The 18,654-nt window shown below is 42.9% G+C and overlaps 1 protein-coding gene across 1 annotated transcript; it reads right to left on the bottom strand.

Annotated features, from left to right (window-relative positions):
- Positions 1-2,918: 2,918 nt before the first annotated feature.
- Positions 2,919-6,526, bottom strand: LOC128079134 (parvalbumin, thymic CPV3). The gene is made up of 5 exons (XM_052680085.1): positions 6,409-6,526; positions 5,745-5,812; positions 5,240-5,372; positions 4,693-4,802; positions 2,919-3,368 (listed from the first exon to the last, which is right to left on the bottom strand). Exons 2-5 carry the CDS (start codon positions 5,803-5,805, stop codon positions 3,343-3,345), a joined length of 330 nt encoding a protein of 109 aa, XP_052536045.1. The 5' UTR covers positions 5,806-5,812; positions 6,409-6,526; the 3' UTR covers positions 2,919-3,342.
- Between the last annotated feature and the right edge of the window lie 12,128 nt (positions 6,527-18,654).

Here is an 18,654-nt window from a genome sequence, read left to right as displayed (position 1 = left end):
CGGGCGGCAACAAACGGAGGGGCGGCGCGGGGCGGCGAGCTGCCGGCCTCACGCGAGGTGGAGCACGCGAAGCAGCACGAGCCCGGCTCGAGCCCGGTGCGCGCGTGCAGCCCGAAGCCGCGGTGCAGAGCTCAGCGCCGCCGGGCCGCGGCGTGATGCGGGCGGGGCGGCAGCAGCGGCGCCGTGCGGGCGGTAGTGGCCGCGGGTTCGGGGCTGTGCTGTGCTGTGCTGTGCTGTGCTGTGCTGTGCTGTGCTGTGCTGTGCTGTGCTGTGCTATGCTGTGCTGTGCTGTGCTGTGCTATGCTATGCTGTGCTATGCTGTGCTGTGCTGTGCTGGGGTTGCCTTTGGGCGCGCTCAGCTCTTGGCGGAGCGGAGCTGCTGCCCGTGGACAGGAGGACCGAGTGCTGTCATACACGAAATGTCCGGGCTGTGTGCGGGCGGTGGCTGCCCTTACTGTAAGCTCTGACGGCACTCTGGTGTTCTGAGCCGAGCATCCCTCGGAAAGGAATGGATGCACCTGTAGCGATTGCTAAAATACAGCGCTGCTCACTGCAATCCCAGCTGCGACGTGATACTGGTCTCTGTGTGGGTATTTGTGGTAATCTACAAAGAGTATGTGATAATAGATTCAATTAATTTAAATTATTACATCTCTAATGAACAAATTAACAGGGCAGGAGGAAACTTCAATTGAGGTTCCAGTTTCATGCCATCTTCTTAATTGTACGTGCAGTAACACCACACCTTCACATTTGCAAAGTGGCATCGAATCACCCTGAGTTTGAAATGTGATTCCCAGCCCATGATGATGTAAAATTAAACTGCTGCATAAGTACATGGATGTTTGGCAGAGAACAACCCTGGCATCAAGAGACAAATACTTAAGAACTTTATTACTGCTTTCCAATTATTACTAAAAAAAAAAAAAGAACATGTAGCCATACTCTGTTGAGCCTGTTTGTAGGTACTGTTCTGAGCATTTCCATCAGCTGCATAGTAGCAGACTTAACAAAAAGATACAGTATAAATCACTGTGGGTATTGGAGCTGACAGCTGTGAATAAGTACAGCTGACAGCTCAAATAGCAGCTCCATTGGCAGTATGTGGTCTAAATGTGTTAACAAATGTGTAGACTCAGCAGTTTGGGATTAGTTTAGCAAATAAATTACAAAACAGCGCTGTGATCCAGCAAAAAGCACAATGCTGCGTATCCCTGTGCTGTGCCCCTTGTTAATACTGCAGCTCTGTGTGGGGATCCTGCCTCTTCCCAAGAGAGTCATTCATCTCCCCCACATTTGTTCTTAGTGCGATGTCAAGGAATGCGAGCAGCTGTTGGAGCATCACAGTGAGTGGAGATGGTTTAATAATGGTTGTGTGTGTTTTGCAGACTCAGAGGTTTCATAGTGGAAGGCAGTAACTTTGTACTGGCTCTGGCTGTGGTTAAGAATACAGTCACTGAATAGCAATACAAATGTACTTTCATGTGGAACTCGAGATTATGAATGTTTTGCTTTATTTCTTGTGTTTAACAGGAGTGCCCAGCACTTGCTAGTAGCCCAGATCTGTAGTATGCATGAAAGAAAAGCTGGGAAGACAGGATGAGGAAAAGGCTAGACAGGTAATAGGATGTCAGCTCTGAAGATGAATTACAGCAGTGCATCAGTTATTTCCCTCTTTTCTCTTGATTGATCCTAAGTTTTGTAGGTCAGAAGTCTTACAGGAACCTTTCATGCAGGGAACTGCCAAATGTTCTGCTTTCTGGAAAATGAGTGCTAATTTCACTGATCAATCTGTTTTGGATCAGGGCACTGTGTGAATCTGCTGTCCACCTTCTGTTTAGCAGCCTGCCCCAGCAAGGTGTTGCATCTCAGAGGAGGATAACAGAGCTGTCCTTTGCCCATGTGTTTCTTTGTCTAGGTCTGCAGTGCGAGGGCTGAGATGTTGTACAGAGAGTACAGAACAACAGCGACTGGAAAAAAATTATTTGGCATGCATTTTCCTGCTTAATGTAATCTGGTTAGTCAAGGTCAGGACATTTAATCGTCAGTGAAACGGAGAGTGGTTTGTTTGTTGCCTACATGTGAACTAGTCCAAGACTCTTCTGTCATCAGACTGATTGCATTGCCAAGAACAAACTTTATTTCTTGTGAATCTCCTGTGACATCCATCTTGTGCTAGGAGAACCTCCGTGGGTCAGATCCTTACCTTGTGCCTTTAAGGCCTCCATACTCTAGTGAGTTATGCCGAGTGAGAATGTTTCTTAAGAAATATATTTCTTAATCTTAAGAGATATTGTTCAAATTCAGTGTTATTTTTTTAATCAGTTTACATCAGTGTTACTTTTGCACAATAATAGCAAAAACGTCACGATCATATTAAATTTTCAGGTGTCTTGGATATCCCAGTGTACAAAGAACTAAATTAAACTGAATTAAAATGTTCTGAAATGAGAGAAAAATTCTATTTGTAACCATCAGGTGTTTGGAATGGTAGAGCAATATGTACGTGTGTAGAGCAGCAGACAATTCTTGGCCAGTTCTGCAGTACTTGGCTCCCTAACGAGTAATGGCAGAGGAGAAGGCATTAGGATGAATCAGTGTAGAGTCTGTTTGTGGTTCTGTCTGGTGTCTTCATGCTAAGAAAAGGAGAAATTTGGTGTACCTCAGTGCTTTTGCTTCAATAATGAGCACAGCTGAGCCCAAGATGAATTTCTCAACTACTGTTATGTTATGCACGTAAGATACAAGTTGGGAGGGGGAAGAGGGCCTGGTGTATTTGCTGAAGATCCGATAACCAAGTCCTGTTTAGTGTTTTTTTTCCTGCACTTTCGCTAGTATTTGTAGAGCCTTTGGAGATGAAAACAAAGCAGTCAATTCTGAGTGTTGTCGTTTGCAGGAAAGGGAGAAATGCATCAAAACTGCAGCAATGCTGAAGCATTCCAGCTTAATCCAGGGAGCTCATTGTTGACAGAACGCCCACTGGCGTCAATCACAGCCATATATGAGGCTCTGATGAGATCAAGGTCTTTGAGAGATTATCACTTTTCATGTAAGAATCGAAACGTTTCAGTTTAGTGGTCAGAAAAACAGACACGAGCACAGTAGGTGATTAAATTTTATTGGGTATTTTTAAGGGAAATTTCTGGGAAAGCAGAATTTAGAACAGAGTTGGTCCACACGATGAAAAAAAAAATAAAAAATCAGTGTTTCATTATGTTTCTAATGCAGTGAGTAAATAACAGCCACTAGCAAGAGAAATGCAGAAGGGACTGCTGATTTTCAGGGTTTGCAGTTTCTCTCCAGATTCATCCCAATTCTGTCCTATTCGGTCATTCTGAACCTTTAAGACTGCACCATTTCCTGAAATTCTGTGGGGAAAAAAAAGAATATTTACAATAGAAATACTAAAATAAACTAATTGGGAATAAAAGATTAATGGCTTATCGAGAGATTTAGAATAGAGATGAATGGAAAACAATGTCTTGGTTTGTGATCAGAAGGAAAGAAATATACAAAAGAAACATTTCCTAAATTTCCTGTTAGGCAAATAAATGTAGTTAAGGAACAGATGAAAAGACAGTGGTTTGTTGACAGTTATGTTATAGGGAGTAACGAAGTGTTCGGGGTGGTTTTAGTCCTGTGCTCAATAATGATTTGGAGCAAAAATAAAGCAATGGCTAACGTAGAATTTGAGTAAGAAGTGAAAACCTTAATCAGGAGTTCTAAAAGTCAGTCTCTGCGTCTTATTACTGTTTGTAGTGCTTAAGCAGCTGACAAGGGGACATTATTTGGAAGGTCTTTTCATTGGCTTCTGTGCATTGAGTATCTGATCAGTCCTGTCCCAGAAAGGCTCTGTTAAGATACAGATTGCTTCATAAATCACGTGTGTTTATTCTGGCGCGTTTCCTAAGGAGCTGTATTCAATTCCTTGCCAAGAAGGAAGCAGCAGCTCCCAGCTCCTGGTGCAGGCCGTGGTTCCTCTGCTGTGCCCTAATACCTCTCCTGGAGGGGCAGCTTGCTTCCCACATGGCCTGTTTGGTGAGCCTGTTTGGTAATCCACGAAGTGTGGATTTAGGAGATGGGGAGGTTTCTGTGCCGAGCAGCCATTCATCTGCACAGCATTTCCTTGGAGTGGGTGCAGTGAGCTGCTTCCTAAAGGAGCCGTTCCTCATCTGATGGGTGATTTCCATCGGCATGCACAGAGCCTCTGGGGCAGGGACACTCAGTTATTCTGTTCTCCTTACACAAAACTGAAGGTGAATGCAATGCAGTGAGCTCCTGTGCGCTGCGGGCAGCACTTCTGTGGGGGACACTGCTGGAGGTGAGCGGATGGTGGTGCTGCTGGTTCTTTGCCCTGGTGTGTGCTGCTACGTGTGATGCTCCTGCTGCTGTACTTCGGAGTAGGTGGGAGGAGAAACAGAGATCAGTTCCTTTTAAGCAGCTGGGAATTTATAGCGAGTGGCAATGAGAAGGATCCTTAGGGCAGCCAGGTGTTGCTTTTGTTGTTTTTTTTTTACTAGCTCGTGCATAAGGAGTTACAGAGATGAACCTGTACTATCAGGGACTGTTTCTGACACAGGTCAGTATTGGAGGGCTTTAAGCAAAGTCACTCAAGGAATCTTAATGAACCACCAACTATAAGGGAATTGCAAATAACTTAGAAGCTTCTTCTGTTTATATAGAATTTAATACCTTCAGCCCCAATCTTGCCATCCCCGTCATGGTCTGCAGCTGCCAGGAAAGTCTTGGTTTCAGAGGCAGTTAGCACTCTTGCTCCAGACTCAAACCTCTGAAGGAAATACCTGGGAGGAAAGCACCCTTTGTTATGATTGTCACGTAACCCTGTTTTTGCTGGCTGTATGACAAAAAGCTAAAAGGTAAAAAGGCAACTATCTGTAAACAAAGATTTGCCATGGTAGCCAAGTCCTCCAAACGCTACTTTGTTTGATGAGCTACATCTTCCCCGTGTGCAGTTCTGTTCTGTGAGTCCAGACCTGCTGCACTGGATTCTGCTGCTACCAGAGACCAGCCCCAGGAGGTTAAGGAGAAGGGTGAGCATCTCTTGCTTTGCTCTTTAGCTATGGAGGTTATCTACTCAAATGCACCGCTGACAATCTGCTGAGGGTTTTACCAATGTTTAGCATAACCTGAGGCATCCCTTTACAGAAAAGTTTTAGAAAGAAAGAAGTGCTGATTTTTGGATAGTCTCTTACTAGTCAAGGTAACAGAAAATCCTTACTTGAGCTCATCTTCCTCAATAAAGCCACTTTGATCGTTGTCGAGAATCCGGAAGATCTCCTTGAGCTGGCTACTACTCTTTTTAGACATCCCACTGATCTGAAAGAATTTTTTGGGGCTAAAGGAATCTGGAGCTGAAAATAAATTAATAAATACATTAACCCCAGACCTCTGTGTTCACTGTCCCTAGATGGTCTGAGGATGCTGCTTCATTACAGTTTAATTGTTCCAAACATGAACAGTATGTAAAGGCTGACAGGAGATGGCTGTTACATCCTGCACAGCTCCCTGCTGCACACCAAGGGAAGCCACGTGGGGATGGGATACAGACTCAGACCACCCCCAATGTAAAGATCTCCTGAACAAATACATACTGTGGCAGCTATAGGAGAGACTACAGAAGTCTGATTATGTGTGTGCTTGTTCAGTATTCCTTTGGGGCTGAATTAGACTTGCAACGTGTTGCAGAAAATAGTACATTTTTATCAAGTTAATTGTTTTCTCACCTTGGCAGTCCCGCAGAGCAGCAGCAATATCAGAAGGGCTTAGAATGTCTGTGAGGCTCATTTTAAACCTGTTAAAAAGTGTATTGCAATAACATTAGAAATGCAAATGCACATTAGAACCATTTTTTCTGTGGTTTAAGCAATGTATGACTAACAAGACTTCCAAGGGCAGACGAGTCCAATCGATCAGTCTGAAATTGCTGCTGTTACTCAGTAAATTAGAAGATTTAGTACAGTGCTTCTTTACAAATAGCAATGCTGGAATAATGCTTTTTAATGAGATGGATTACAGAAATAATGTTGTGAGTCGACGATCAATCTCTCAACCAATTTTGTATCTACTACTTGCATGCTGCTGAAGTACATCCTGTTCTTTAACTCAGTATTACCATCAGTCTAATAGGCAGTCTTACTGGAATGCAAGGCATTGGATGATACCAGTAACAACATAGGCAGTGGGAAAAATAAGCCAAGAAGGTTTTTTTGTCTTCTCCCCCAACAGCTCTGAAGTATAAAAAGAAATCAGATACTTATCTATGAGAGGTCCGTCCGCACAGAATGCCAGGAGTTCAGCTCAGAATCTTACAACGATGGTTATTGTACTTACTACCAGTGCAGCTCTGCACATCAATTTCATTTAATTCATCTCAAGTCACCTGCTCACCTTTATGGTTTTCTCAGCTAGGCCAAGGAAAAATAGCTGAGGAGATACCAGGCAAAGTAGTCTTGTTGGCTCTGGCTGTCACTCTGACTTATAAAGGATTCAAAAGGTGACAATAACCAGTACTTGGGTTACTGCTTCATGGATCAAATGTTTGATTTGAGACCTAGCTCAAGTTTCTTCCTTAACTAATTAAACTTCTCTTCCTATTTATATCCTAAGATAACGCCGACAAGAACAGTGTTTTTAATAAATCCACTCGTGCTTAATTAAGTACAACTCTGCCATCAAAACATAGCCTTTCAGGCCCCAGGCGTGCTAAAGATTTTCAGTTAACCCCTGGACCTTGGGGCTGCTCACTGCAAGAAGACTCCAGCAGTCAAACCTCTGTGGAAAGAAACTAGTTTGGTTTCCTTAAGCCTGTTCATCCTTTGGAGGGTGGGGATGAGAGATCCCAGGTGACAATTTGCCATTCTAACAATGATAACTTGTCAGTATGGAGGAGGAAACCGGTGTAGTTTAGGGGGATCTGTCTCCTGTAAGCTTCATTTCCTGACCATGTTCTGCACTGCTCTACCCAGGCAGGGACAGAACAGAAGCCCATGCTTCCGTGGGCAGCAGAGCTCAGCAACTCGGTCATCTCCTTGTCTCTGTTCCTTGGAAGGCTACGTATAACCAGATGGCCTACTTAATAATTTATTTTGAATATTTTAAATTACACAGAATCAGTAACAGACTTACTTGGAATTGCAGGAATCATCTATTGGAGATAGATATACGTGCAGTTTGCAACGTGCACTCACTCTATTTCCCTACTCAGAAATTGAAGTTGCAGGTGTGTAGTAGTGGATTTTTTTTGTTCACGTGTATTCCCTAATTTTAGAGGAAAAACATTAAAGCTGGGAACAGTGGGTATTTCCTTCTCAGACTGTAGTCATTCTCATCCTGGCACGTACGTTTTGGCATTCCATCATGAGTCGATACAGGATTTCATAGAAGATTTTCACGGCCATTCCCTTTGACATATTTTACTGCCAAGATGTTTCTCCAGGGCAGTTTACATAAAATCTCTACTGGCTCCCTTGATGTTAGTGTGAGCACTTGCTGCTCTTGGTCCCAGTAGTAGCAGCCTTCCTTTATTTTTGTTTGCTTTGTGTAAACGTTTGACTTGCCTTAATACACTGATTATTACAAGCTAAAGAAAAAATGATGTAGAGGAAAATAATGAAATCAAGGTGAGCTCAGGCTCAAAATACCTCTGCAGCTTGTTCAGGCACTGTGCTAAAATCTGAGTGCCAGGTGCTCTAAGAGCAGCACCTTGTTAGCTCACCTGCTCTGCCTGGCATGCGGGGCTCTGTGCTGTTTTGCATTCTCAATATGAATTGTGAAATCCTATTCACTGTATTAATTGCAATGCATGTTGTATTGAAATATGATGTGGAATAGCAATGAGCAAATTGCTACAGTATGTTCACTGTTATTGCTTGTGAAGGGATCTTTTAATGTTTGAAATTCAATGCTGACAACAAGACATGCTTATCTTGTCTGAAAGATGATTTACAGAAGCCTAAAACAGCTGAACTTCAGAATCAAGTTGATGTCACTGTATATCGATACAGGTTGCACTCTAGGGTTACCAGCGTTTATTTACTTATTAATGACACCGCATCTGAAGTGCAGGTTTCCCTCTGCTACGATTAGAATGAAATCATCAGGAATGAGCATAGTGTGCAGAGGGATATTTCAAGCAAATAACCCATTGCCCAGCTCCACTGCCTGCCTCGTTCCCCGGCTGCAGGGCATGTGTTACGTTGGGTGATTGAGTCCCTGTGAGGTTCAGAAACAGATTTGTGGAAGAAAATTTGTGAAAGATAATATGCAGGCAAGATAATGCTGTGGAAAAAATGCTGCTTATTCTACAAGAGGAGCTGCTAGATATCAAGCAGTTAACAACCATGCAAAATCTGATAAAAAAAATCCGAGTACTGTTTCCAGGAATGATTAACATTTGTTCCTACAAAGAAAAATAATTAATTTGCTGCTCTTTTGTTTGCTTTTGCTCTTCTAAGAACTTCTGAAGGCACTATTGAGTTGTTCTTCCTAACATTTATGTACTTGCACAGCTTTACTTCTCTTTTTTTCCCTCTCTGGGTATCATAGTTTGTAGTACTACAGGACTATTAAAGCCCTTCTGTTTGTTTCCTTCCTTCAGAGCTGAACTCCTGGCAGTGCAGGTGTTGAATAGAGTCTTCATATCAATAAGCTCTTGCTAGGAATCTTCTACTTTCTGCTTTGAAATAAATTTGTTTTCAGTGAGTTAAAAACAATACATGTATTTTTCTTTTTCCAAGTCAAGTCCAGTTAACTAATAAGCAGTGGAACTTTGTGTTTTAGTAAATCATTGGCAGGCTTGGAGCTAGCCTTGTAGTCTTTCTGTCCTGTTTGGTTTGAAGTACAGAGCATTAATTGGCAGTGGCAAGCAACCAAAGAGATGACTTACAGCAGATGCAAAGGAAACATCAGCAGTTGTCTCAGGTGAGATCAGAGGAGAGGTGTCAACCTGAGAGCAACTACAGACGTGTAAAGAGATGCTGTAGCAGCTCTTCTAAAGCCCATACAGTTCTATCTGGCAGCCCTGGTAATGTTAGGGCTAGAAGAATTGTGCTGTGATCCTGGATAACAGATTCTGCCTTTGTAATGAGCTTGGAAGTAACTAGGACAGCCTGTGTGATTGATCATTAATGCTGTTGTCTCAGTGGTGATGGCAGAGGATCTTAGTGTGAATATTGCAGGAATCATTGAAGCCTCCAGCTCCATTTGAGGTATGCACTTCAGTTGTATAGAAAAAATTACAGAATCCAATCTGAATGCTTGCTTGTGCCATAGTCATCACCATATTTCATGTAAAGGTCTAAGATAATGGCGTTTTTGTTGCACAGTGTTACAACAAGGATTGAAATCCAGGCCTCAGAAGCCTGAGTGACAAAGCTTTCCTTCCCGAGGCACAGGATGTGTCCAGCAGCACTGCAGGGCTGAGCAAAGACAGGCATTCTCATGGGTTGGGAGCAGCATCTCGTGTTCAAGTCCCATCCTCACCATTCTGTGTAAATGAGATTGGTTCATATTTGAAAGCAATAGCGGAACAGATTAACGTAGCTGGCTAATAACATATCAAACTCATAGAGACTTTTCTTATCAGTACTTTCCCCCGTAGAAAGCAGTCCTGGAAGATCTGTGACGCTGCTATGTATGCTGTGTGTTTGTCTTCAGGTAGGCTTGCAAGTGCACCTGTGTCTCAGTAATATGGTTTTTCACTCTGACTCTAAACACAGTTGCCCAAGCTGTTTCTGACTTCTGTCAGCACAGTAGGAAATTTCAGATGGACTGATCTTAGGAAGTGTAAATTGTTCAAATTTTCTGTGTATTTGCAGAATAACTGTGCCCTAAGCTTCACGGCTGTGAAAGAACCCGGGTGCTGCCTTTTGTGGTGTGTAACAGATATGCACAGAGGTACTGTTCTGTTACCTGAGGCCTTACATGTGGCTGTATTTCACTGTGACCTGCAGAATACGAAGCCGCAGTAATAAAATAATGTAAGTGGAGTAAATGGTATTGAAGCGTTTCCAGTGATTTCTGTTTATCACCTGTCCTCAGTGATGTCAGTGGGATTTCTGCCATTAATTTATTGCATTAGAAAGGTGCACAACCTTTAATAATGTATAAAGTAAGAAATACCCTATAAATTAATGGTATAGTAAATAATCATCTAATGTCACTTGTTTAACAGACATGGCCTTCTGAAGAATGGAGAAGCAGGTGTCTGGATTCTGCAAGGCACTTAAAATGTGTGCATAAAGCATGTAAAGAGATCAGACAGACAGAGGGCAGTCATGTGTTTAAGGGCTGGTGGAGAGAGTTGGGTGAAACGTTTGCTGAACATGGGACAATCTCAGTCCAAACAACTTATGAGTCTGGAGAGCTGTGCTCACGTGAAGGGACCTGCTTGGATGTGTGCAGGTGGTCACGCAGTGCTCCTTCTATTGTGGCTTCACAGGCACAGCCCAAAGAGCTTTCCTGAAGCAGAAGATAGAAGAAGACTTTTGACAGTGAGTGAAAGAAAGAGGACGAGTGTGTGTTCTGGTAGACAGAAACTGTGTTTTCTCCACTGATCTGCTTAGTGGTAATGCTGAAAGGAGGAAAGGTCTAAAGCCCTAATGAGCCAGAGTGATCACTGAAGCTGATATCAGACCTAGACTGTCATTAATTTTTCAATGTCCCTAATGGAATGGTAAGTGGTGAAATGGTCATAGATTTGTGTAGAGCTGGCACAATAGTCAGCGTGGAAGTAAGTGTGGTTAAATGAAGGAGATGCCTGATAACTCGAAAGTTATCTGAGCTGTCTGTGCCTTTCTCTGTGTCAGCCGTTCATCTTGGTGCAATGCCTGAGGATCTCCAGGTGAGCCGCATTATTGGCCGAACATATAAAACGTATCGGAGAAGTGCGGTGTTATCTGACATCAGTGATAGCCTTTGGCCTTGCAGTCACACTGCAGGTATTATTCCTCAGTTCCCTATGTATACTGCTCTCCTGAGATGACACTGAAATTGTAAATGTGAGTGTGCTTAATGGACGACTCCTTTTTCACCGTTCAGGAAAACTGTACAAAATGAGGGCCTGCTTCTTTCATTGGAGCTAATGGAGAAATATATTTTGGCTAATGCATAAGGCAAATTTTTCAGTATTCTTTAAAGCCATGTAGCTTTTAATTTTCTGCAAAGTGATAATCTCCTTGGCCTTGTTTTGAAGTTTTCTTGCTTCCCTGTAATGCCTTATCTTAAATGTGCAATGCATAAGTACCGTTGTAGCATTGGCAGATAATTTTGATATGAATATTTTTGATCTGCAAATACTGGAACATCTTAAATAGCACCAAGAAAAGCCACACGAGGCAGTCACACTGATTTTTACAAGATTAATGCCCACAGAAAGACTTTTCAAGAGCTCCACCTCTTTGTCCTTTCCAAATCATAAGAAACAAACAATTATTTCAATTATATATTTATTTTTAAGGATTATTATTATTATTATTATTATTTTGCATGATTGAGAGATACAGCATCTCTGTTCTGGCTCTGCGTGCAGCCCTTCATGACCCCTACTGGAAGAGAGGGGTGCTGGGCCCTTGGCTCCTGCCCCTGCGCAGCTCTTTCTCCTTTGTTTCTCTGAGCCATGGTGTGTAGCTTGCTCAGTACAGCTAGTGTGCTGGATGTGGATAGGAAAGGGCTTTGCACCTGGGATTTGCTGCTGCAGGGGTTTTGGTGTCCTCAGTGGATCTACCAGAAAGGTATTTATCCTCCAGGTGCAAACCAGCACCGCAGACCTTCCTTCTGACCTCCCCCATCCTGCTCCCAAGTTCTGAGGCACAGGAACCTCTCCTTTGGGAAAGGAAAAAATTAGCATTCTGTGTTCAGGGATAATTTAACCTGGGAAAGTTGAGTTATAAACAGAAGTGGACAGATGGGATACTAGAAATATTCCGACTTGAATGAATTGGAACAGAATGCTGCTTTAACTTCTTGTAAGTGGAACAACAGTGCCATCGGGTGGACGGGGACGTGAGCTGTTCCAGGGAGGATTTTGAATGTAGTTCCAGTTCAGTAATCTGGATTCATCTTGATCCATTTAATCTGGAGTTGCTGAACACTCAAGGAATATTTTTTTGTCAAGAGGCCGAGTTGAAGTTACAAATAAATGCATTTATTTTTGAATAAATTATTTTTATAAATGATTTTAAAATGCATTTATTGATACAGGTTCTTGAATGTTTGTGTGGCTGATCACAATTTGCCTGTAGATGGCATCAGAGACACGTGCAGCTACAAAACGTTTCCTTTCGTTTTAGGGTGAGAGGAAACGTCATGAAAACAGCTGCACAGGTAGGTGTGCATTCACAAGCAAGGGACAGAAAAGAGGGGAACAGGTATTTAAAAGAAAAAGTGTCTAATCCACAAAATCAACCAAAAGACTGAAATAACAACAAAAAAAGAAAACGTGGAGATGCTTCCAGGGACCTTCCTTTAGTGATAAAGAGGCAGAACAGAGTTCAGCTACCTAGCAAAACCAGGCTTTGCTGTGTATATTTGTGTGCTGGCTAAATATTGCAGTCTGTCAGGGAGATCCCTGCAAACACAGATCGGTTTGTTGTGGAATCTCAGGAGTTAGGGAGGAAGTTGTCTGGGAAATACCAGGAGATATTTGTCTGGGTGTGATGAAGCCAGCATGATTCCTTCCTTCTGAGTTGGGTGTTTGTCTATTTTTAATTGGACACAAATTCCCCTTTCAGCCGTAGGTCAGTAATGTCTTTGCAGCCCCAGAGGAAGCCATTGGCTGGGAGTAACTGCTTATGGTAACTGATGTGGTAATCTGAAATTCTTTTCTGCAGCTTGATAATCAGAAGCTCTGATTTTCTTGCTTTCTTGAGTGTCAGATGTGCTGATGAGCAAATCTAAAGCTCTGGAGCAGCCATATCGCAACCGAAAGACAGTTTTTCCATACTGAAAGTGTTCCAGAAAGTCTGTGCCTCTGTAATGTTATCTGTGTGTGCTTGCAATCGAAAGTTGAGTGGAAATTCAGAGTTCCAGAAAACATGAAAACATGAACACTTCAAATTAGTTCAGATTCCACAGCACCCACTTCTTAAAATGTTTTAAAATACGCACACAACTAAATATGAAAATGCTAAGTACGTAGAATCATAGATGTCACTACATGATGTTTTGATGTGGAATACTGAAATCCAAAAACAAAAAAACAAAAACAAAAACATAAAACCATGACATTCCACCCCTTATTCTACATCGTTACATCATGCTTGAAATATATATACATATATACAAACAAACAAAAAATGATTAAAATGCACACATGGCAATATGCATATACATAGAATTAGTAACTGCACTCCCCCAGCATCAAGTTTCCTTGTGGTACACATTGGACATCCCCATTCTTCTGCATTACCCACCAAGTGGATCCTGGTCCCTGGGCAAAAACTGTACCACGGAGAGGTTTGCCCTTTCCAGAAGCTGGAAGAACCCAAACTGCCTTTCCTAACATGTTCTTTACATGTACAACAGGGACTTTATCTCCCTCTACGGTATGTAGGGAACTGGATTGGTTAGGACCATCACGATTGATAGATCCTCTGGTATTGACCAACCAGGTGGCTTCTGCCAAATGCTTCTCCCAGTGCTTAAATGTCCCACCACCCAGTGCTTTTAGCATCGTTTTTAACAATCCATTGTATCGTTCAATTTTACCAGAGGCTGGTGCATGGTAGGGGATATGGTAAATCCACTCGATGCCATGATCTTTGGCCCAAGTATTTACAAGAGAATTTTTGAAATGAGTCCCATTATCTGACTCAACCCTTTCTGGGGTGCCATGTCGCCACAGGACTTGTTTCTCAAGCCCTAATATGGTGTTTTGGGCGGTAGCATGGGGTACTGCATATGTTTCCAGCCACCCAGTGGTTGCCTCCACCATAGTAAGCACATAATGCTTACCATTGCGAAATCGTGGCAAGGTGATATAATCAACCTGCCATGCCTCCCCATATTTGTACTTTTGCCATCGCCCTTCCTCCCACAGAGGTTTCATTCATCGCCCTTCCTCCCACAGAGGTTTCATCCTCTTGGCTTGTTTGATGATGGCACATGTTTCATAGTTATGAATAACCTGTGCAGTGGCATCCATAGTTAAGTCCACCCCTCGGTCTCTGGCCCATTTGTATGTTGCATCTCTCCCTTGATGACCTGAGGTCTCATGGACCCACTGAGCCAGAAATAATTCACCCTTGTTCTGCCAGTCCAGGTCTATTTGAGCCACCTCAATTCTGGCAGCTCGGTCTGCCTGATGGTTATTTTGCTGTTCTTCAGTAGCCCGACTCTTGGGCACATGAGCATCTACATGGCGCACCTTTACAACTATAGTCTTTGTTCGGGCAGCAATGTCTTTCCACAGTTCAGCAGCCCAAATAGGTTTACCCCTTCTTTGCCAGTTATTTTGCTCCCACTGATGTAACCACCCCCATAAAGCATTTGCTACCATCCACGAGTCAGTGTAAAGATAGAGCAAAATAACCATCAGGTAGACTCCGAATCCGGAGCGGCGGAGACGGACGCCGCGAGGCGCCCAGTGCGGTAACGCAAGCGATCCCGGAGAAGCCGGCGGGAGCCCCGGGGAGAGTTCTCTTTTCTTTGTGAAGGGCCGGGTTCGCCCCGAGAGAGGGGCCCGCGCCTTGAATTTGTCTCCATCAGTGCCCTTAGGTAGTTATATATGAATGCAATTCCACAACACACAGGTGTGAGATGGATTATTGGCCAGTAGGTTGTGAGTAACACCATTGCTTTAAATCCTTTACCCAGCACCCCCACGATAACGAGTGGGTTCATCACTGGTGCTTGCTAAAAAGGGGTTAATGAATTGAAGCCAACAAGAGGAGGGAAAAAAAAAAAAAAAGGCACTACCCAGACTAAGTAGTGCTCAAGGTTTACAAATATCCCAGAACACTGGCAGTACACTTAATCGTTCAAGGTCAGGTTTTCCAGCACAGAAACTTGAACTACTGATAATGCTCCCTAACGAAGCTCTCTAAGAGCAGAGAGAAAAAAAGATCTGTTCTAAAAGCTAAAAAGCAGCGTGCCCCACTTTGGGTGCCAAAATTCTGTCACGGAGTTGACCAGATCAATCTATGTCCATGACAGAGGCGACAGGCCTCTGTCCTCCCCCCCCAACCCAGTCCCACAAAAAATGGAAAGGAAGGAAGGGAGGAAAAGAGCAGCAGCAACAATCTATGGAGGAAAACTTATTTTATGATAATATCAGAATACAAAATAACACAATATATACAATTTAATTGAAATTGAGATTAATAAATCAGACAAGATGAGAGAGAGAGAGAGTTCCCGGGACCGAGTCAAACCTGAAAAGCTTGGAACGGCCAGGAAAGCACCTCCAGCACCCACTGCCAGGCAGCAAGAGAGCGCCCTCCCCACCTGGAAGGGCCAGATCCCGTGACTGCTGTAACGTACAGGGATAGGTAGCTGGGATTGGGGAGTGACACTTTAATGCCCCGTACACTACATGATGTTTTGATGTGGAATACTGAAATCCAAAAACAAAAAACAAAAACAAAAACATAAAACCATGACAGTAACCCATTCCAGGAAATGAATCCAGGCTTGGCCCCTTCTGCTCACACTGTTTGTGTGAAGAGCTCCAGGCGTCTCTGATGGTGCTGCATCAAAGATTTTCCACATGGGCTGGCTGCAAACTCAAAGGAGAAACTTTACCGCCCGTGAGCAATGAATGTTCTGACATCCCCTTGCCCTTTCTGTGCTCTCTTACTCCTCTTGTTAGAAAATGAATGCCAGATTTTGAACAGTTGGAGAGCTGAAATTGAATCCAAAGTTTACAAATGGCTCTAGACTGGGATTTTCCAGAGGAGCAGTGGAGTGGTAAAATTGCTGGAGTTCTCTGACAACATGAAGATAGTAGGGGGCCAATTTCCACTAAATATGAGATGATTTTATCTTTGCAGGATCATTCTGTTCTTTTATCCTTTCTTTACCAGAACAAAACAAGATTTGATTTAAAAGAGGTGATGGATTCAGTGGCTGGAGCAACAGGTTGGGTTTGGGGTATTGGGTTCCAAACCCTGACCATTTCCTTCTATGAGCTTGTGTAAGAAACAAATTTCTTTGTATTGTTTTCCCACTTAAACAGATTGCAGCAAGTCTTCATTTCACAAGAGGTATTGGAAGGATTAAAGATTATACTGCTCCTACAGGTAATGAGAGCACAGAGTGTGCAGACGTGTCCTACAACTCACAGTCCGTGGGCTCAGCAGGACTCAGATCTGCTGCTCACATTTTAAACTGATCTTCAGTTGTCTTACATAAAACATGCAAACAACACTTCTTTTATGCTAGAAATTAAGAAGCAGCATTATTCTGGATGGGATGGAATTGCTCTGGAAGCTGAGAACAGGTGACCAGTGCGATGCACAGGGTGTTGTTGAGTGATTTCAGATTTGATGTAGTATATACAGTTTAAAGTAGAAGATTGGATTTTAAGTGTGTATTCATCCGTGCTTTATTTTTGTACTTTATTCATGAATGCTCAGTGTAGAGGATTGAATCCTTACTTACCAGATTGATCAGAGAGGTTACAGAGCCTCCGTGCCTGCAGGTACTCAAACCCATCCTAGAGCAGCATGCTGTAAGTTGGCCTTCTGGGCAGGGGGTGAACCACAGACCACAGAACCAGAGGTCCCTTCTGGCACAGATTACTTTGTGACCCTGTGCCTCTGTGGTGGTAACATTGTGGTATCACCGTTTGCCTCCTTACTACTTCAGGTGGCATCCTCAGAGACATCCAGCAAGCAAAGGTTTTCTCTAGTGCTATTGCAGCGTGTTGTATTTCTTGCATTCCACATGAAAAAATTCAGGTGTGCAAGAAATAAAATGTCAGGCTTGTTACTTATATATCGTGTTCACTCTCTGCTTGTGAATTAGTGAGGTGAGGTTTTAGTGGTTAGCAGTGTGAAGAGCTGAAATCTGTATTATATCTGTATACTGCTGCAGCTCTGGATTGCTCTGCATTTCTTCAGCGTTCAGGAAAATGAGGAAAAGGAACCAACAGAGTGTCATCATTATGCAAAATATTTCAGTGCTGTAATTAACAGCAGCTATAATTTAAGCCCAGATTTAACATCAAAGGCTTCGGGGATAGAATTAGAATTCATATTCATTATGATTCTGCCAAGGCTTCAGTGAGTCTGATTGCTGGAATTCCTCTTTTGCAATAACAGCCTTACATCTGATGAACAGCTTTCTTACATGCCTGGGCTGGGTGAGCTGTGCTCGCCTCATTTAATCACGTCGCAATTCATGGAAATGCCAACGCTGAGTGTTACATAAAGCTCCAGAAGGCTTTGTTTCTGCTCTTCTTCGAAACAGCTGCCAAATTATGTTTCAATTATCACCCAGTTTCAGCAGGGAGAATTAAAATGACAGGCTACTGAGCTGGAACCAAGTCATGGTAGATGGGAAAAGTCCCGACTCAATGTTAGTGGGGAAATGTGCAGCGCTCAGCCAGAAATATGTAACATCTGTGGAGCGTACTGAGCTCTGCCTTACACCATAAATATTGTTTGCCTTGTCCATTAATGAAGGCAGTGCCATCAGTGGCATTAAACCCGATGGGACCCTCATCAAAGGAAAGATTAGCTCTTGGTGGTTTTCATACTTGAGTAAATCGTTGATGTTATGGGTTATGTTGGGTGATCCTTCATGGTAACAAATGAAAGAACTGAATGATGGCCATTATTTAGCCCCATAAAACAGACTGAATTTCTTCTGCTTCCCTTTAAGATCATCAAGCAGCAAGACTGGCTGGTGTTTCACCTGAAGCACCGACATTCACAGATGTGGTAAGGTCTTATTGGGTAGCAGTTATTAAGGGATAATCAGCAACATGCTTCTGACGAACAGAAAAACCTCCAGGCCCGTGGCCCATTGTCAGGGTCTGTGACTTGGGCCGGTGTCAGAGATGGGATTAGAACCTTCTCCTCTATCTCACAGCTGCCTTGGGTTTCATGAAAGATAAATCTTCTTGAAGGAGAGTTACATTTTAGGCCATAAACACTTTCTGATGATAGATGCTGCAACCTAATACTTCATTTTGTAAAATACCCACAAATTTATTCCATGCTCTCTGCTGTGTGTCAGCTTCTCTTACATTTTTTTTCTTAGAGTCTCAGATCTGGGACTGAATATAAATTATTTTTAGCTCTCTTGTTAGCATTGCTTTTCCTAAAGGATCAGAGAATTAAGCAGAAATAAAACCCAACAAAATCAGGGCACTTATGTCTTAAGAGAGATCGTGTTGTTTAAAATCATTAAAACTGTGCGTGGCAAGTCAGCATGTTAAACATGAGGATGGAAATCCTGAACAAAACTGAAAGAACAGCATTTTTTTTCTCCCATCTATCTTCTAGCCACAATTTCAATATTATGAGTAGCTGAAAATCACGAAGTGCCTTCTTTACAATGGAAACATCTGTACATGGAGAGATTTCTCAGCAGTGCTTTGAATGAACTTGACGTATGGGGAATCGCTGATGCCTGAAACAATATAAAAATGTACAAACACATGCAGAGTGCGAAGTGCTTGTTGGACGAGGT

This window comes from Tympanuchus pallidicinctus, unplaced genomic scaffold, assembly GCF_026119805.1.
Source record: "Tympanuchus pallidicinctus isolate F22 unplaced genomic scaffold, pur_lepc_1.0 scaffold18, whole genome shotgun sequence".
NCBI lineage: Eukaryota > Metazoa > Chordata > Aves > Galliformes > Phasianidae > Tympanuchus > Tympanuchus pallidicinctus.
Note: the sequence above shows the minus strand (reverse complement) of the source record. Positions and strands in the feature narration are given on the sequence as shown.

Coding starts and splice junctions, on each gene's coding strand:
- LOC128079134 (XM_052680085.1), bottom strand. CDS start 5,805: ATGAGCCTCACAGACATTCTAAGCCCTTCTGATATTGCTGCTGCTCTG. Junction 4,803..5,239: donor ATTGAGGAAGATGAGCTCAA/GTAAGGATTTTC, acceptor CTTTCCTCCCAG/GTATTTCCTTCAGAGGTTTG. Junction 3,369..4,692: donor TGGCAAGATTGGGGCTGAAG/GTATTAAATTCT, acceptor TTTTCCCCACAG/AATTTCAGGAAATGGTGCAG.